The sequence below is a fragment of the Falco biarmicus genome, chromosome 15 (assembly GCF_023638135.1).
Source record: "Falco biarmicus isolate bFalBia1 chromosome 15, bFalBia1.pri, whole genome shotgun sequence".
NCBI classification, from domain to species: Eukaryota; Metazoa; Chordata; class Aves; order Falconiformes; family Falconidae; genus Falco; species Falco biarmicus.
In genome coordinates, this window is record NC_079302.1 from 4,921,749 (window position 1) to 4,942,640 (window position 20,892).

Genomic DNA, 20,892 nt, shown 5'->3' on the forward strand with positions numbered 1-20,892 from the left:
GGTGTCTCCAGAACAAGCGACTGTGATATGACTACAATGGAAGGAGTTAACAGAAACTGAAATTGTTTTATTAAATAGGTTTGCCAGAATTTACTTATTAAACCTCATTAGTCGGAGACTGTCCTTGTACTCCATGTTCTTACCCAGTTGCTGCCTGCTGCCTGCTGAATAGACGAGGGATGCTGGAGAGATTATTTCTAAGCCCTTCCCCCTTCCCTCTCCCCTCCTCTTCCAGGACCATATTGACAGTCCCAAGGGAAACAGAGGAGAGACAAGGAGAGGGCAGGATCCACCAGCTCTCGCTCAGCATATTTCACCAGCAAGCCCCAGGAGTCCAGAAGAGGAGCTGCCACTTAGGACACTGTCTCCTTTGCAAAGGATCTATTAGCACAACATATATTACATGAACACATATGAATGTTGTCCCCTTCCAGGAAAGGAGAGAAAGAGAAAAAGGAAAGAGAGAGAGATCTCCAGAGTACTATAGCGATTTTTCATGTAATCAATACTGTAAAATATCCCCAGGTCTTTCTGCTGGATTGTAACTCAGAGGACAGCTGATCAGTTTGCGGCATGTGTACTTTACCTGCGGGGAAGCCAGGCGCCAGGCAGAAGCCCGTGGCACGGTGGTAAGTAACTTCAGGGAACTTCCCTTGCAATTTTTGCAGTTCACTGACTTGGGGTAATAAATGCCTTTGAATCGTTAGAGATTTTGAATGAAAACAGGGGTTTGTTCCTGAAAGGGGGAAGTAAAAGGGGGGCATCTTTCAGTTGCTTTCCCCCCCACCCCCCAGCTGATAAAATACTTTGCTTTCTGTCTGTGTAACAAAGTTTTCTGCAGGGTGGGCAAATGTTTCCTACGTCTTCTCAGTAATTTGCAGTGACATGAGACCGAGTTGATAAGAAGAGTCATCATTTATACAGCACTTAACCTCTCAAGGCATTTTAGAAACATCTACTAGCTAATCCGTGCAATGCCCCTGAGAGACAGGCAAAACAAGCATGCAAGTGAAAGGAAGAGGAACTGCAATCTGAGCATTCAAGTTACAGCAATTAGGAACTTTGCATCCAGCTGATGGCAGGTAATTGACCACTCTAACTCTAATAACTCTTAAGCAGCTTAGTTGAGTTGGTGTGTATTTAAGGGTTTATAGAAATAAGAAAGCAAAATGATAACCTGTGGAAAACACAGCGCTCTAACGATGACCAAGATCTGCTCAGAGAAGAGACCAATCTGTTCACATTTGGATTTGCAAGCACCCAACCCTTCGCGATAATTATGAATGAGGCTTTAGCTCTCCTCTGTCTGTGTGTTGCCAGACAACCAATGAGGCTGCAAAGCAAATCGCATTCACAGGCTGCAGATTTCAGGAAGAAGCAGAGAGGTGACTTTTACTTCCAAAACAGGCACTTATTAATTTTGTGATTTAGGAAAGTAGCCTGAGGCACCTTTTCTCTTGAAATAACCTATACTATGTTTTCTCCTCCTTCCTGTATCTTTTGGCTGACAGATAACCCTGCTCCGATGCCATTTTGGATGTCCCAGTGAGAACTCTTAGAGATGCCTATTCTCTCCAGAGGCAGTGACCAAGACTACAGTAACATTAGCTACACTTCTTGTAATTCCTTGAGCCACTTCCTTCCTGTCTCCGTTGAAACCCCTTCTGTCAAAGGGGTCCATTACCAAAGGGCCAGGAGGATTTACCATCCTGATCAAGTCTCTGCAGTTGATCTAAAGACAGAGATCATGATTAATGTTGGAGGCATCAAGTACCTGCTACCTTGGAGTACTTTAGATGAATTTCCCCTGACCAGACTGAGCAAACTTAAGTTTTGCAGCAGCTATGAAGAAATAATTCAGCTGTGCGATGATTACGATGAAGACACCCATGAGTTCTTCTTTGACAGGAACCCCAATGCTTTTGGGATGATTGTCAGCTTTCTAGCAGCAGGGAAGCTGATGCTCTTAAGCGACATGTGTGCCTTGTCTTTTCAGGAGGAGCTGAGATACTGGGGGATTGAGGAATCCAACTTGGAGAACTGCTGCTTTCGAAAACTATTTCAAAAACTGCAGGACTTGGCTGAGATACGCAAGGAAGAGGAGCTTCGGAGGAGCAAAGAAGCTACATGTGTCTTGGATGAGAAAACCAAATTTGGACAGTTTATGAACAGACTCAGAGATATGGTAGAAAATCCCCAGTCAGGACTCCCAGGCAAAGTCTTTGCTTGTCTCTCCATTCTCTTTGTGGCCACCACAGCTGTAAGCCTTTGTGTTAGCACAATGCCGGACTTAAGAGCTGAAGAAGACAGGGTAAGTCAGTCCTTTTTAACTGGTCTAACTATAGAACTAGAATAAATTTGTCTGTCTTACTAGGCATAACTCATTAAAAAGATTAAAAAGATACAGAAAATCCACAGCAATGAGGTTCAAAATTGTCGATGGTAATTTAACAGTCTATAACAGAAAATCCAACAATGGCTTAAATTAGTTCTGTTATTTTCAAAGTGATATTCAATTAAGAATAATGTTAAAAAAGTATTTTACTAATTGTTAGCTAAAATACAGAAAGGAGCTTCTGGACAGAAGAGATACTGCAGCTCTCTAACATAGCATTATTTTTCCTTCTCAAGAAGCAGTTGCTAGTGTTAGTTACATTAACTTGTTAGCACCGAGACTCTCAAACTGACATTGTGGAGTTTTCTCTTCAACATGCTTTACTCTCTAGTTACCAGCAATCTCTTGTTTGGACACATCAGCTAAAGAAATATTTCCCTCTGACATCTTTACTTTTAAAATAGCTGGGTATCTTCCCTTGTGATAATACAGTCAAATCTTAATAAAGAGGAAGAAATATTCATTAATGTTTATAATGTTATGATGTTGCATAAAGATTAAAGGATGAGACAGATGAAATATTTTCACAGATACTGATACTTAAAAGCTGTGCCTCCAAAAATCATAATTCCAAGCTAACAGAATTCTGTATTTGCCCACATATATATGTACATATTGTAGGAGTAATGCCAAATACTAGCTGAACTACTAACTGCATTTCAACCTTTTTCATGCAAGTCATCCACATTAATTCAAGGCAAATAAACCAAGCCTGCATCATATATGAGGGATCTTCTCTATTACATTGTTGTATTTCAGCACTTTAAAGATTTGTTATTCTAACAATAAAAGAGGAAAGTAACAATCCAAAGTTATTTCAGATGTAGAAATATCCAAATTCATCAATTAACTCTGACTAACCTCTTTAATGAATCCTGCACTTAATTTGCAAACTGCCCTTCCAAAAGTGTTGAGGAAATCCAGGTCAGGTAAACTCCCTGCCCCAACCACTGCTATAAGGTAAGGCGCTCCTCAGAGTATTGTGTATTGATGAATAAAGGCATTTTTACCTTTATAGCACAGCATGGTGTGCACGATACAAAAATCTGTATGTATTTTATTGCTCAAACAGTAAGTCAAAGCAGCACAGTCATGGTAAAGGTATATCATGATACTTGATGTCTTTGAATAAAACTAAAAACTTGACAGAAGGCTGAAATTTAAGATCATTCCCTGTTTCATTTAACCCCTTGAATATTAACTTACATTTGCATAGGAAGACTATTACCTTTCAGTAATAAGTCTGGTGCTCTTGCAGCCTTTCCTTGGCAGGAAAAACTGTAACTGTTCCAATGCTTCTTTCAAGGCAGTGCTTTAAATATAGAACATCCTTCTTACAGCTAGATGTAAAAACATTACAAACTCTGCTCCAGCAAGTGCTTCCTACTAACTTTGTTAATGCAAGTAGCCTGATGCATTTTAACTTAATTTCCCAATCACTGCAGAAAAAGCTTTTATAAATACTTTTCATGCAAAAGAACAAGCACAATGTTTCAGAGCTCAGTTAGGTGTAATATGTTGTGTGTTTTAAAAATAATTAACCATATGTTAGAAAGGGAAGCATGTTGAGGGTTATATTTGGTAGCTGCAGTGTAGCTGCTGTTCCTGGATTTCCTATAAAACACAGATGACATTACTACTTAGAGATTTAGATTTGCATAGATATCACTACTTTAAAAGCAAGCAAACTAGACTGAAACAAGCTCAAAAGATGGAATGTTTAAAGCGCAGAGGAGAGGATGAAGGATGAACTTCAGCAAAGGACCACATTCATCCAAACATTTGGAAACATTACATAATTTACATTTACAGCACCAGTCTAAAGCACTTTGTCGTTGTGTCCAAGAAGCACAGAACAGAGTATTAAAAGTGCTATTATTTTAATTGTTTAAAATTATGCCAAAGACAATATAGGGGAAAATACGAGACAAAATACTCATACTCTTGTGGAAAAGTAGAGAATATGAGCTACTGAACAGTAGTTTTTCCATCCCTAGGGATTTTCTTACTGGCATCTCAAAGGAGTATTTTAGCTAGAACTGGACAAATAACTCAGAGAAATTAACTGACTAAAAATACTATTACTTGGTTGTGGCTAAGTCATACCCACACAAAGTGCAACTCTATGTTGATCTGTAAGTCAAAATTGTCCACTGGCTGACCTCTGAAAGTGATTCCAAGATGGGGTCACATTTACCAGCATCCTGGCACAGGCATGCAGAATCTGAAATTTTTACTTCATGGGCTGAACATAAAGATCATGTAATATCTCTTTGCTCACTGTCAGAAAATAGTCAAATTCCTTCAATAAAGTTTCTGAACAACTGTAATTCCACATCTGAATTCAAAGATGCCCTATCCTGAGGTTTATCCATTTCTGAGGTAAAGCTTGGCAAAACCTCTGAGGTAAATGTGCTTACAAGTACTGCAAGGTTCCATTTTCCAGTGTCACTAACACTGGAAATCGAACTTACCTATTCTGAAATACAAATAAAAAAGACTTTACCTCTGCTGTATATGTACCACTCTAGGGTCCTTTTTCTCATCATCACAGCCACATTAAAAGAGTGAGAACTGGCTGGATTCCAGCTCAAGAAGGATCAGAGTCAAACAAAAAAAAAAAAAAAAAAAGAAAAGGAAAAATAATACAAGGTGACTTCCACTTCACTCAGAGTCTTGGCTGATCCCACCCTGCAGGCACATGAAATCACTTGTCCTTTTATTAGCTGCTAAAGCAGGTCTGCTTAGGAGGGAGAACAGCTGCCTGGGCAGGCAGAAGAGCAAACAGGAGTCCTCACCATCTGAGGGAAAGTGAAAACTCCGGTCTCGGGTCTCCAGGAGAGGGATGGCAAGGAGCCAAGGCAAGAGCAACCACATCAGGGAAGCCCAGTCACCCTGGCAACCAGAGGGGAGGGAAGGAGCCATCTCCATGGGCAGCAGAAAAGGGAGGGGAGGGTTAGCTTAAAGATAGGAATACAGCCAAAAGTAAAAGCAAGAACGAGTTATTATAATTGATAGCATGCACACGCTTCAGAATATGTCAAATGACATTTAGGAGCCTCCTCGTTAGAGATATGAAAAAGCAGAGAGATGGGTAAACAATTCTGTAACTATATCTCTCATAAGCAACCACCATGAATTCCAACCCAGAGCAAACAGCTCCAGGAGAAGGAGGTGAAAAGTTAGGGAAAACTCTAGAGCAGTAAATATATAGCTCTAGTGATCTCAAGTTCAAGTCTGACCACGAAAGAGATATACAAAAGGATTTATCATACATGATGCTAAGGAAACAGGACTTATTAGTAACAAATTATGTTATTTGGGCATAAAACAACTGAAATGTCACATTCTTTAATGACAATACATGCTTATCTGGGATATTTGGAGCTGTTCTTTATGGACACCAAGCTGTCTTCAGTAAGGAAGCAAATTAGTATCACCAAAATGTAGTAATCAAGGCACAGGTGTATGCAGAGATAGAAAAAAAGGTACATTTGGAAGTGAGGAACTCTGTTTATTATGGATCTGAATGGGTAGCCTGAAAGAACCACAAATCTGAAGCACAGACCACACAGGTAGGATAGGAAAGCTGAAGTGACAACATTTACCAGTATTTCTCTCAAACAAAGGAATTAAAATCATCCCACTAGAGACAAGGCAAAAGTTCCATCAAAGTCCCAGTCCCACTTGAAAGTTATAACCAGGATCCAAGAGGTGTAGCTGAAATAGTTACTGCTCAGCACATTTAACCCAAAGGAAAAAAACATCATTACATCAGAGAACTACAGAATAAAACCACTGCAGAAAAGCCTGGGCGGGGGACTGCTTTGAAGCACTCTTGCGACTTTCCTTAGGAAGAGATTTTTCTTTTAATGGGTCCCTAAAACTGGCATCCTCGAAAGAAATGACTCAGCAGAAAGGATATAGCAAGGTCTTTTCTTCAGGAAGGAAAGCACATTAAGGTCAGGGGGGAAAGGAGAAAAAGAAACCTCAGACATTTTGATTCCCTGTCCCTTAGCACTGGTAACAACCAAATCATTTTCTTCCAGTGTAGATGGCTCCCAAAAAATCACATTACGTGATGTTGTATGAAAGTGTGGTTTAAGAGAGAAGGAAATGTCTGTTCTTTCTTCTCCCTGGTGATCAGTGACAGGTCAGATCTCATTACTACTAATTTTTGTATTTGCTCTTAACTGACCTTGAGAAGCTTGTAATTGCTTTATGTACTGCATATAACCTAATGAAACATAACCGACATAAGCTGCAACCAGTTTTGTCAGATCTAATGATTTTATCTTTAAACTTAGAATATTCATTTTTTTAAAGCTTTCATTCCTGGAGCCATTTGATTATGTGAAAATCTGATTTCTTATAAAAGAGTAAGTTTTTACTCTGTGGTTACACTGAGAATCCAGAAAACAGAGGGAAAGCACCCAATACCTAATATAACCATTTTAAAATTATTTTTTCATTCTACACCATTATTCTGGAGGCTTGACTTACATTTTCAATGTTTGATGTCACTGATGTTGTCTGCGTGATACTAAATCCAGCATATTTGGCTTGTACACTAGAGGAAATTGCCGAGAAACATAGTTTCTTTAAAAGTGGAGTAATTTTACATTAAAGGGGAAAAAACCCAATTTATTGGTCTTACTGTGAAGAGAAAGAAAATCAGACAAGGTATTTGTTTCATTGGGTTACCATTGCTGCAGCTAAATGCATTGCTTATACAAATTCACATTGACTTGTATCTAGCCAGTTCAGTATGTGAAGATATGCTTGCAAGAGGTATATCCTCAGTATTCAAGCTATTAAATGCATTACAAAAGCTTTAGAACTTAAAGCCCCAAGCCTGCCCATAACCTGCAGATAACATTAAATATCTCTAATACACTTATCAGAGGGAAATCCAAAGAACTTGGGAGTCGCTGGAGGAGATAATAACCCATACAGAGAGTGTCGGTGAGAGGACTGTAACCCTAGTTCTGTTGCTCATGTAGTCTGCAAAGATAAGACTCCTCATCAAAGTGTAATTCAGCCAACTGTTAGAAGCAATCACCTTCAGTAAATTGAATATGACAGCCAGATTTTGACAGATACTGCTGGCTACCATTTGTATAGCTTTTAAATAAGGGGGTCTAAATAATGATCAAAAAATAATTTTCTAGCTGATTACTCAGGGCAAAATGATTCCTGCTGAAAAATATCTTTTATCAATGACTGTTACAGAGTACTACTAACAAACTGGGGCACTATGCAGAATAGACCTGAAAAGCAGTGGTGTTTTACAGTAACTCAGTGTTCAAACTTACCTTCTAACACAAGCATACGTCACAGAAAGCATGGCCCAGAATGACTTGCTCTATTGCAAAGATATTAATGAAATCCTGACTTTCAGAAACAGTTCTAATGCTCGTTTAAAAGTGCAAGACTATAAAGGCGTATGTGTACATGCATATCTATAAATACATTGGTATATACATATGACTTGAAATTACTTGGAACAAAATAAAGCTGGATGTGCTTTGGTTTTATTGCATCTGCTCAGTACATTTTTCTGGGTTCTTATCAGGACATTTACTGTGGATACTCACTCTCCTAAACTATTTAGTCATCTAGAAAAATTCTGATTTCTTCTAACCATTTCAATTAGCAATAGAAGTATTGCAGCATTTTAAAGTAGGAAACTGTGCTTCACTGAAGCATCAAAAAACTCCCTTCTACTAGGGTATACCTGGCACAGTAGAACCCAGCTAATTTATTTGTTCCATGGATTGAGTTAGTTAAATTGATAACAATTGAAGAAACATATGAAATAAGAAGCCAGACTGGAATCAATTTCAGAGGTTAGCCAGTGGACAATTTTGACTTACAGATCAACCCCAAGATGGGGTCACATTTACCAGCATCCTGGCACAGGCATGCAGAATCTGAAATTTTTACTTCATGGGCTGAACATAAAGATCATGTAATATCTCTTTGCTCAGTGTCAGAAAATAGTCAAATTCCTTCAATAAAGTTTCTGAACAACCTGTAATTCCACATCTGAATTCAAAGATGCCCTATCCTGAGGTTTATCCATTTCTGAGTTAAAGCTTGGCAAAACGTCTGTGGTAAATGTGCTTACACAGAAATCAGAATATGCAAGCCTGGGACTTTGAGATATATATATATATATATATATATATATATATAATAATTGTTTTATGGGATCTGCCTTTTTTTGAGGTTTGCATATACTTTCAATAACATCAAAAGCTTTGACCTTGAAATTGTACCATTATGTTGAGACTCTGATTTCATAGTTCCACATTATAAGTAACTGTCTTCCAAGTATCCGCAAACAGAATTACATATTTCAGCATTAAATGCAACATGCACAATACTGATGAAGTTCACATTACTTAAGCCCTGCTCTACATAACCGTTGAAGGGCACCAGCTGGGGTAGATGCTGCTGACCATCTGTGCCTCAGCTTACCCTCACTGCCACAGAAAACAATTTTCTTCAGCAAGTCAGGACACTCCAGCGAGTAAATGGATTCTGCATGGTTTTTAAAAGCTGGCTCCGCCAGTACAAGGTCCAATGTTCAGAAAGCACAATTAGACATTATTAGTTTGCCTTATGTTCATCCAGTTTGGGCTGCATTCCAACCGCACTAAGTCTCCTGGCTTTGCACGCCATCCTGGGGGGACACCCAGCTGTTCTGGTTGCTCTGCAATGGGCAGTCAAGCAGCTGCTACTCAGTGTGCCAGCACATGTGTTCCTCACTGGGAATCATGCTTTCTTTTCCTTTTTGCTTCTTACAAGTTTGTAATACTTACAATAGGGAAAAAATCCTGTTCTCTTTCCTCATTTGAACCATCTCAAGGGGTTCAGCACAGAGGATTGCTTAATAAATGCCTTCTTTGGCAAGGTGGGTATTTCCTCTGAGAGAGGCACTCTGTCTTTGGAAAATGCTATTTGAAATCTATGCATCCTCCAACTTCACAGCAATAATGCAACAAGTATTAAAAATATATAACCACCCAAATTCATATATGCTTTAGAAATTCCTCTCTGAACTGAAATCTTTGGGGACTCTTCAGTCTACTGCTGCAGACAAATTCACAATCTGGTATTCTAATTCTAAGCAAATCTAATTGCTAATTTCATTGCAGCATCAAGGGTATGAACTACATATGTTGTGTTTATTCCCAGTGTCAGCACCTCCTATTAGCGCTAGTATTTTCCCTTATAACAGATTCAACCTGTACTACACAGGTACAATAGCAAGTTGTGACTTCTCTGTTCTGTAAGGAACTTACAATGCAGTGAGGAAAGCAGCAGCAAAGAAACAGTAACTGGGCAAATGATTTGACCAGCAACAAAACTGGAAATTTAAGGTCATCCTCCTAAATCCTGGATAAATACCTTGTCATTTTGACTATATTTTTCTTCACAGTTACAAAATGAAGTCTGTTTAATTTCTTACTAGAAAAACAAGAAAAGAAAAAGATAAAACTTCCATATCTTTCTCCTAACACAAACACTCCAGGGTCACCAATTGGTTTAAATCAAATTCAGATTCTTCAGACTGATTCTCATGGTGTTTGCAGAATAAGGACCCAAGCTTAAAAATTAATTGAAATATTTTATTTTAGTTACACTTCTGCCCCAGAGGATATAATTATGTGTTTTATACAGAGATCATAATTTCTTTCTGTTTTCTTTCTAATGTCCACGTTAATATAATCCCAGTATTAGCTTAGTTTCCTCAAATGTACTAGTTGTAGTAATTGTTTTCATAAGTCCAGACTTTCCCATAAAGCAAAGTGAGTGGGAAATCGTTCTGTGATCAGAATAGGCAGCACTCCTGTAACAAGCTCATCATTCTGTAAATCAGGTTCCAGTCTCTTTCTCAGCAGGCTGTAAACCTTTTGACTTTATTGCATCAGTCTGTGACCATAAATCCAGGTTCTGAAGTGATCCATAACACAGGGTTTTCAAGTTCTCCCCAACCATCATTTGATTCACCGGAGCATGGTTTAATTATTCAAATAATAGCGGCAATGCAGTCACAGTGATTCAGCAGTACCTGCAGCACTGCAGCTGGACCCCACAGCTCCAGGTATGCAGGGAACACAGACTGGCACAGCACTTCCTAACAGTCATCATTTTACAGCCAAAAAGGATTTCTCCCCCATACCTGTTCACCTCCTGCTGCAGACTGGGATAAGAACAGCCTGGAGCTGGTTAGGGATCTCTGTTCCCTACCCCGAGGTCTTGGTCTGCCCCTGCTCCTACCTAACCACTCTCTAGGCTTCTAGCCTCACCCTGCAGACCTACCGCCTTGGGTTTGTGGCAGGCAAGAGCAAGAACCAAAGCTTGTTTTTGCACTATTACATGAGCAGATTATTTTTTTTTTCCCCCACAGAGGGGAGGGAGAAGCTGTAGACCAGGATGCACTGCCAGGATGCACTGCCCGTGTAGTAACCTTGAGAAGTGCAAAAGGCTGGAAAACAGCTCCCTGCCCAGGAAATGTCAACCTTGGGCTTAGAGAGGAAAATTCCTGTGAGTTTTGCTTCTAAATCCTCCACATAGAGGGCTAAATGTTTTTCCTGTGAGTGGGCCAAAAGGCCAGACTGCAAGAAGAGCAGTCTTGCTGAGATAAGCCTCTCTACTAAGTGTTGGATAGCACAAGCAGGCAGAAGGCAGGTAGTCGGCCACCGTACAGACTGATCCCATCTGCTACCACTTCGGTAGACACCAGCCTCTGTCCACAAAACAGCGTGTGGATCAGAGGGAAGGATCTGAGCAGTTACTGGCCATACTGCCATGTGCCAAACAAAATCTGGACCTGCCAGGGTAGCTTTAGCAGATGCAAATTGTGACCTTGCATCAGCCACGGAGCCAGGCACGTTTCTGGTGTGAAAGACGATGTTCTGGCAGCCTATCTTTTGACTGCAGTGTTAAGCAGGTCCAGGTCCTGCATTTAAGGAAACTCCTTGGGCTCCAACAGGAGTCTGAATCAAGAGCAGTCAAACATAGTCCTTTAGGAGTTCCTTCCCCGCTTTGTTTTGAGACTGTTCAGTAATATGTGACTGAACACCAAAACGGCCTTTACTTGGAAGCAATCACTACTGCATCAAAGGTGGATCTAGCTGGGAAGAGGTTTCAGACCCTTCCTGTGCATCACTCCTTTATGGCAATGAGCCAGCTGGTTTCCATAAATGTACCCTGGGAACAACAGTCTTTGCATACAGTGGTTCAATCATGACTTCCAGCTGGGTTCAAGAGCTGTCAACTTGGCTTCATAAATACCATCAGTTGCCTTTCTCATAGGTACGCTGTATAAGCAACACATACGCTTGCAGATGTACATGTTGATTTCCACTCTAAAGCTTTGAAAATATTAATCTCTGTAGAGGTGACATGATTCTGAAGTAATCCAAATACTGATTGATCAGTACTTATTACCAAAGTGTTCTACAAGCCTTGGTGCAACTTTTGCCATTTAACCAGGAAACACATAATCTATTTGACACAAACACTTAAAATAACCAACGTCATCACAAACGGTGTTAACCAGGAGGCACAGAAAGGTCACGAGAAATACTGCAGGTTTGCCTGTCTTACATCTCAGACTCCACCCTATCTACAGATTGTGGGAAAACCCAAATTACACACCACGGGAATGGGTTCGGATTGCTGCCAATGAACTTCCACTTAGAGTCAGGCACACCAGGGGCAGAAAGTTCGTACTTATCCAATTCCTATTCCAATACAGCTGCACCACTGCATTTCCAACGTAATGGGAATAACAGGATTTCTTTCCCCATTTTTCCTCAGGTTAAGAGGAACTTCACATGCCTCCTCTGATATGTTCAGATAGTTTCAGTTCCCTTTTTTAGACTCGAGAAATCACTTTGAAAGGATTCATTTGGAGTTTTGGGTTTTGTTATGAATCAATAACACCACATGAAGAGCCCATGGCCACAATACGGAGTAGGTGGGGACGTAATACCCCTTTTCAGAAAAGTGCCAAACTTTGCTAGCCTGCTGCTAAGTAGCCACTTCCTTGCCATCAAAACTGTGCCACTGATTCTCAGGGTGCTCTGCAGAGGATGAGAAAGAACAGATGTGTTCCAGTAGATACTGGTGATGGGACCAGAGGTAAAACCTGACACCCTTTCTATCAACGTGCAACACAGCCTTCAGCTGCCAACAGGCCAGACAGGCTCGGGTTCAAATGCTCAGAATCCTCAGTTTTATAAGAGAAGCATACTGAAGTGTGTGATTTTCAAAATATAGATTATCACTGTTTTACATTTGCTTCAGCATTTTTGGAAAAATGCCTTACAATGGACTAAAGGGTAAATATCCACTACAAAAGGTATTGGGGTAGATCTTTGGCAGTAGGAAAGTAATTGGCAAATCGGGTAACGATTCAGAACAGGTTTTCCAGAGGACATTTTAATCATAAAGTATCTTAGAGTGCAACCAAGGGGGACACAAATGGTCAGCACAGAGCAGACCCTGAAGGCTGAAGAATAGTTCCTTGGTGTTCTCATCCAGTTATCTATAGATAATAATTTTTTTCTTGTCTAGAAATTGTAACAAAGTAAGTTGCATCTGAAAACCAAGGTGGATGGGCAAAGATATACATTACGCAGGGGAAATTCTGATTCAGTCTCTCTGGGCATTGCTACAATTATTGATGCACGTAAAGATATTATTTTCACTAGATGAGATTTATATCTCTTGTAAGATAGGTTAGTGCAGCATAACTCTGAGATCTGATTTTGTTTATTATCCTAGATGTCATTAAACTTTGACTAATGTTTCCTGGTAAACTAAGACGGCACTTCGCTAGGAAAGTTATCTTATTTATTTTGTGAGCGGTACATATCTCAAGTTAATTTAGCTTGAATTCACTGTTAGTGAATAAATCTATTTTCTGTAAACCCACCTGTGCAATTGAGGTCTGAGATTTAGCTGCCACACATTACCCTGGGCAGTCCTGGCCTTGGAGGTGCTGAATTCCTGAACCTCAAACCCCTTCCAAAAATGGTACTCCAGGAAAGCTGCAGTAATGCTTACCAGAGTCACACAATTTCTCACTATTAGAAATATTAAATTCCAAGCATTAATCCTGCATAGATCCAACCTGTTTAAACTTTTTTAAAGACTGCACGCAAAAAAAGCAAAGTTTATCGAGTTCTTGATCATAAACTGTATATAAATTTGACTATATAACCTACAGCTCACCTACACTTTAAAAATGTAGACTTGGTCCTTTCCACCTTGAAAAGGAAAAGGGCCAGAGAAAGGCAACAAGGATGAAACAACTTCTCACAAGGACTAAGGCGGACAGAATCCCTCAAGATGGGAACAAGCAACAACAGCAGCTGCAACAGAGGTGTACAAAATCACAAAAGGCAGGAAAAGAGTAAATGTCAACTGAGCAGCCAGCCTTCCTTCCAGTGACAGTGCTTATAGGCCTCAGATGAAACTAAAGGGAACCTAGTTCAAAGCAAAGAGGTGAGTCTCCATGCAATAGGCAGCAGACAAAAGAATGGCCAAACTTTATAGAAGAACAATTCAGTTTGCTTACATGAATGCCAGCTTCAGCTCAGGAAGCTCTGCAGTGGAAAACAGAAGCTGGAAAATTTGCCTTGGGCATTTGTTTTCTCAGGCTGTTAGAATGGGACACTGTGCTAACTGGCCTCAGTACTGCTGTTCTTATATTTTATTATGAGTCTATTTTTTCCTATCTAAAGATAAGTTACTAGAAATATCCTAAAATGAGTAATTTTACTGTAACACTATAAACTTTCCAATGTGTAAGAGAACCCAGAAAATGAGCCATTGCCTTATACAGAGGAAGGTAATAATGAAAAGGAAGTACGAATTGCTTATCATTTCTAGTGTTACAGTAGTTTGAAACAACCACTTTGCTTCTTTGAGGTGGTTTATAAATCCAAGAAATCACTCAGTATTTCAGGCTTAGCATATATCTTTTTACATACAAAGTATTGTTTCCTTCATTGCTGAGCCAAATGTTCTATTCATATGCAAGATCAATACCAGGCACTCATTTTATTACATATATATCATACATTGTAGAATTTCAGGTAGAGACATAACTCTTGGTAAATTCTTGCATTGTTCAAAAGTCAATCTGCAGGATGAATAAAGTATAAATAGATATTTACTCACTACTGGCTTTGTGGTAACTTCTCTCAGTCAATGATAGCTTGCATACTGATAGACATTATGGTAATCTAAAACATGTCAGAGGGTTTTGTTGAAAAATCCCACCCAAAATGTGTTGTAGTCTGTTATAAATAAAACCTCACCTTCCTCTCATGTTCACAGTCAACACCATACCAGCTTGTAGGTTTTATAGGTTCCACTACACCATGGTACTTCAGGTGCAAAAATACAGACAGAAGGAGAAAGAAGTCAGTGACAAATTTGACTCAAAGATACGAAAATAAAAGCTCAGAATTCTGCTCTAGTTAATGGCAAGGTCAAGTGAGGGAGTTGTTTGTTGTGTTCTGTGTTGGCAGGCACTAATCACTAGAATTTCCCAAACATGTTTGCTTTTTTCAGAAAGAAGAACCACATAGAAGTCATTGTGGCACAGAAATTCTGTAACTGGCCATTTATGCAAAAAAAATCTTTTCACGGATCAGAGTATCTGGGCCATAATTTGGCAGTTCACTGAAAGTAACTAACACCTAATGGGAATTTAGTGACAACAGCAAATTTGAAATCTACCACTGACAGAGGCATCCGTATTTTATTAAGAACATAGTACTGAAGTCAGTATGTTATTCTGCCTGCTCTTTGGACAACAGTTGTAAGTAGAACATAAATCCCCCTGAAGTCTAAAAATCATCACAAATACTGGGAGAAACAGAAATTGCCTTTGGTACATAGTATTTCCTCTTTTTCCCTTTTAGTCCAATGTTTGTTGCTTCTGAACAGGATGTTTGAAAGGATCAAGAATCTTCAAAGAGACTGACATTAGAGAGGGTTATTCTATATAAACCATATAACGTGTATTACATAATAAATACAAATATACCTAATATATAAAACATTCACAGACAATTTCACTGGATGAAATCTATCTCCCAGTGTGAAATCAATGAGCACATTCTACATTAAATACCATAGAGGCAGGGTCTTACACTCTCTTTCCAGGCACTGGTGACAGAGAAATAGGTAGAGAAAAAGGCATGGAAGTTCCTGGCAGATGTTGTATACAGACTGAGTAAATCATGGTACATCTGCACTATGTAATGGAGTGAAACGGCCCTGCTGTGAGATGGTCGCCCAGCTGCATTACTGCTAGGGCTTGAGTTAGTCCCCTCCATACAGAACTACCGTACTGCATGGATAAAACAGTTCCCTCCGGAAGAAATAGGGTCGGGTTTGCTGCCTGCCTTCACGTAACGTAGGTATGTCTGAAGCAACCACATCCTTCTTTTACTGTCTCTTTTGAAAAAAACGAAGCACAGAATTCTCTGCATTAGTCACAGTGTCAGAGACTGTGACATTGTCATTCTTTTGTTTGCTACAGCAGAAAAAGGGACTTTGGTTTGAATTGTATGCAAACATTTCTGAAATGTGTTTTGCAAACTACATAAAGAAAAAGTGTGCTAACTAGGAAGAACTCATCATCGTTTACATCCACACCTATGCACAAAGGAAAAATAAAACACACAGTAACATTCCTGAGAAGGACACTTTTGAAAAATGAAATACACATTTAGAAAGCTGGCTGCACAAATTGCTTTTTCTAAATATATATAAGTTTCCATGGGGAATCCTGTGGCAACAGAGGATGGCAAGAAGAAGAAAATCTCCCAACCAGTCCTTACAGTGCTTCACCTTGAAACGTCACACTTAGTTCAAAAGACACCCTAGATCTTAATGGTTAAAATTTCCAGCAAACAAAATTTATTTTCTCGTATTTTCCAAGGAAGGAATAATGAAAGCTACATGACTATCTGAGAGCAATGTCACCTGTAAATGTACAGGGTAAATAAGTAACAGATGTACTGGAAATTCAGCCCAGTTAACAAAAAATAAATCTTGATGGGAACAATGAATAATTCATAGGCCACATCACTATAGAGTGACCACAGGCAGGTCTGTGCAAGTCCAAGGCTGCACCGTACAAATAATTTACAACTCAGAAAAAGAGAACACTGCATAACACAACTGCTGATTGCAAGCAATCTCATCAAGCCAAGTCAGCAGCTCTACAAACATCGATGCACTCCAGGCACTGCCATGGCAATGCCTTCAAATGGAGCTATAACCTGATCCTGTACGCGTAACTCTAGCAGGGCCAAGCCTTCATTACCTTTGTGAAATTTAACTTCAGAGATAAATTATAATCTCGACAGTCTATTGTACAGAAAGAAGAAAAATTCCCAAATGGTGCTACAGAGCTAAATTGTTGAGGGTTAGACAGGGTAAAACATATACATAAGGGGTATGTTACCTGTGGTACCTCAGATAGAAAATGATATAAAAACTGCCTGAACAAAAGGACTTGTTACTCCCAAGAGCAGCAGTAATTCTATCACAAGGGACACTAAAAAACCAACACCACATTGCAATGCAGAGGGTAACTGAACATTGGTAAAAAGTTTAATTAGTAGTAGGGGTATGTGTTTCCCACGGTGTTTTTACTCAATATTGGTCATGAAATTTGGCTGAGAATGGATAAGACTATATGAGGAACTGTTCCTCTAAATTACTTAGTTTCAGAGAAAAGCTATCAGGAAAGATGCATACAGCAGCCCCGACTTCATTCTACAGAGGTTACAAAAACACCTTTCACAAACCAAGGGTTTGCAGTTATTCCCAAACACCACATGGCCACTCTGCTCTCCCAAAAGGAGCCACTTGTTCTTCATGGATCCTCCTTCCTTCTCCCTCATTCTGCTTGATCTTCTGTGAACATCACAGAGGTGCAACTCCCTGTTCAGCACGAATACAAGACAACTTTAACTTTGTTAAGCCTTCACACACCGAAGTTGGAGCTGGAAAGAGCTATTCGCTAAACATTGATTTTTCAATCAGCTTAGAAATCTAAAATGAACATTTGGGTTTTCTGGAACATGCAGTGATAACCCATATTCTGAGTCCAGCCTGAAATTTCAAAGGGTTGAGACACTGGTTGATCCCTTCCTCTGGTTCCCAGTTACAGCTGAGATTTCTCATCACCAAAAATTCAAACCCCATACATTTCATATGCCAGTGTTTTGATAATGTGCTCAGCAGAGAAAAGCGCACAAGACTGCTTCAAAATTAGCCAAAGTCCATGAAATACTTGAACTGGTTTGGGGTTAGAACTGTAATCCAAATGTTTGCACCGATGCAAGAACTTAATGTAAATAGCAACATGCCATTGGTGGAAGTCTTCAATAAACTAATTCACAATGCTTAAAAGCAAGAAAGCAGCATCAGTCCAATCACAAGACCAGGTTTCTTAAGAACATATTAATTCTCTGTCTAGGTACAGAAATGTATTTATCAATAGGATAGATAGGGGGTATAAGAAAGCAGTGACACCAGTATTTAAAAAAAAATATTGTTTTTAAATTTTCAGAGGGAGGTGTCCCGCTGCTAAGCAGTACATGCTACTTTCATCATTATTTCTTATCTTCTATAAGGCAAAAAATGGTGGCAGGACCTGGTTTGTTTTCTGCCAGTTGGAATACAGTAAGCAGATACTTGTGCATATGAAGGAGGCAGCACGTACACCTGCCCCTGTAACTGATGCACCTGTTAGCTCGCGCTTTGGATGGATGTAACCTAGTGGCTGCCCATCACTGAAGGACAAAGCTCAATGTAGTCCCTTACTTACTCAAATAATTGCAAGTCAATTTATATTTGCCTCTTTGTTTCACTGGAATAGGCCAAAAGAAGTTTCATTTTTTAAGCTCAGCTCAGGAAAATAAAAAGTGAATCCAAAGTAGTTCAACTAAAGAATTCCTTTGATAAAGCCAAGAAAATATTGCTTGTAGCATGTGGCCTCAGTACTGGGAGAGGATTCTTCAAGGCTAGTTTCACCTACTGGGTGGATATTTATTTTCCTTTAGATTAAAACATTTGCATGCACAGAAAGAAACAAGATTTATATATGGCATAACTGAGCCAAAGATCCAGATGCCTTAATGAATATCTCTGAACCACTTTTAATTGCACCAGAGAACACAGCATTTCTGAAAGCGTCATGCATTGAATAGCACTAGAAGTTTACAGAGACATTCAAACATCAATCTTTCTGTTGAAGAGAAGCTGATTTTTGTACAGGTTTATAAACCAGTCGTGTTTAAATTAATCTCTGTTTGAGAGCAGAAAGTGGGACTTCTTTGGGTCTTACAGGCCGCATGCCAAGACTTCATACAGAGACGAGTTTCATTCCTTTAGACTGGAAGAAGAAACATAATAAGAATAGGCACGCAGATATATCTGTTCATTCAGATATTTCACATGCTCATTATTGTCTATACACATTTGAAAGATGGCTGCCATACAATTACCTGCTAGTTGGTATTTGTTTATTTCTGATACCAGTGACTCAAGCAGATCCACATTGCTGCTTCTTTCATGGTTTTAGATGCTGGTTCAGAGGCTGTTTTTTTACTTAATTCTCTTTTTGTTTTGTGTCAGGGCGAGTGTTCGCAGAAGTGCTATTACATCTTCGTCATAGAGACCGTTTGTGTGGCTTGGTTTTCGCTGGAGTTGTGCCTCCGCTTCATTCAGGCAAGGAGCAAGTGTCAGTTCTTCAAGGGACCCCTAAATATAATTGACTTCTTGGCTATTTCACCCTATTACGCTTCCCTCATCTTCTCAGAGGATGACTCAAATGAGGAGGACGACAGGCCAAGCAGCAACACATATTTTGAGAAGGTTGGTTTGGTGCTACGGGTTTTACGTGCCTTGAGGATCTTGTATGTAATGCGCCTTGCCCGACACTCCTTGGGTTTGCAAACTTTGGGCCTCACAGTTCGGAGATGCACACGGGAATTTGGTCTGCTTATACTCTTCTTATGCGTGGCTGTCACTCTGTTCTCTCCCTTGGTCTATCTCGCTGAGAATGAATCTGGGAAGGTGCTTGAATTTACAAGCATACCTGCTTCTTACTGGTGGGCTATCATTTCAATGACCACTGTGGGGTATGGAGATATGGTACCACGGAGTGTCCCAGGCCAGATGGTGGCTCTCAGCAGCATCCTCAGTGGGATTCTCATCATGTCTTTCCCTGCAACATCAATATTCCACACTTTCTCCCATTCCTACTCGGAGCTGAGAAAGGAACATGAACGACTGCAGTCTCGGCTAAACAGAGTAAAAAATGCCAATCACTCTGGTGAAAGTGACACCTTCAATGAGACAGACAGCTTGATCCTGGAGGACCAAGCATCACCAATTAAATACATTTACAGAGGGAACTAAGCCTGGTTGTGAAGCACTCCCAAGAACTTGAATAGAAGTACACACAAATGTACATCAACACAATATACAAAGCAAAGCAACAGCATAGGTTACAACGCTATTCTTCTCTGCCAGCATAGGTATAATAAGCAGTCAAGCCAATGCAGCTAGCTCCAACACATCATTATGGAGCTGGAGGTTCTGAGAATATCAAAAGGCAGAGTTTATTCAATAATAAATATTCATTCTTCTCTATGACTAATAAGAATAAACGTTGTCACTGCCAGTGATGTATCTTGCTGAACACCTAATACTGAACAAGTAACAAAACAAAACAGCTTCTGTTGGCACAAATACACTTGTTATTTTATTTGCCTTTCAGTCTCCGATGTTCTTAAAATTAACACATCTCAAGCCAAGCATTAGAATGCGTTCTTTCAGGGCTATGCACCAGTGTTCTTTATACAATGCTCATCACCAGGCATACAGAAGAAGCCTCAGTACAAATCTGAATTCTGTATCTAAAGCCACTAATAAGCTTGAAATAAAAGCACTGTATATGAAAGCTTTCAAAGTTTGCCTGTAGCCAGATGATCAACCTATAAACAACAACTTGCACTGCTACTGTATAAAACACCTAATATTTGCAAGAGAATTTGCTTGAAATGCAGTTGGGGTCTGCAAACTGTAAACATTTCATACTAGACAGAAAAAGTTTTCAAACATCCTTTTCATATACTTGTTTAAAATAATAATGAAGAATAAAAATAATGAGGAATTAAAAAAGCTTATTGACCATACTAAAAAGAGTTGGTGTTATCTTTTTCACTGAATGGTGATGGCTTGTCTGGAAGAAAGATGAAAAATAGACGTACTGAAAATGAGATGATAGCTCAGAAGTATCCAAGGCTATAAATAGGAAGGAATGAGGTGAATGACTGCCAGAAAGGGAGCCATTCCTAATGCACACGGGAGACATCCCTTTTGGGCTATCCAAGCATAGCCAGAAGAGAGCAATAGGACTACACAGAAGTCAACAATGGTAC

At 39.6% G+C, this 20,892-nt stretch overlaps 1 protein-coding gene across 3 annotated transcripts; it reads left to right on the top strand.

The window, feature by feature from the left end:
• The first annotated feature begins 261 nt into the window (after positions 1–261).
• On the top strand, positions 262–20,667 carry KCNG4 (potassium voltage-gated channel modifier subfamily G member 4). Of its 3 annotated transcripts, none has more exons than XM_056361139.1 (4): positions 262–629; positions 832–1,082; positions 1,512–2,311; positions 19,082–20,667. In XM_056361139.1, exons 3-4 carry the CDS (start codon positions 1,562–1,564, stop codon positions 19,865–19,867), a joined length of 1,536 nt encoding a protein of 511 aa, XP_056217114.1. In that variant the 5' UTR covers positions 262–629; positions 832–1,082; positions 1,512–1,561; the 3' UTR covers positions 19,868–20,667. The 3 variants fall into 3 exon arrangements, with proteins under 3 accessions (XP_056217114.1, XP_056217115.1, XP_056217113.1); XM_056361140.1 differs by having other exon boundaries at positions 872–1,082; XM_056361138.1 differs by lacking the exon at positions 832–1,082.
• The last annotated feature ends 225 nt before the right edge of the window (positions 20,668–20,892 follow it).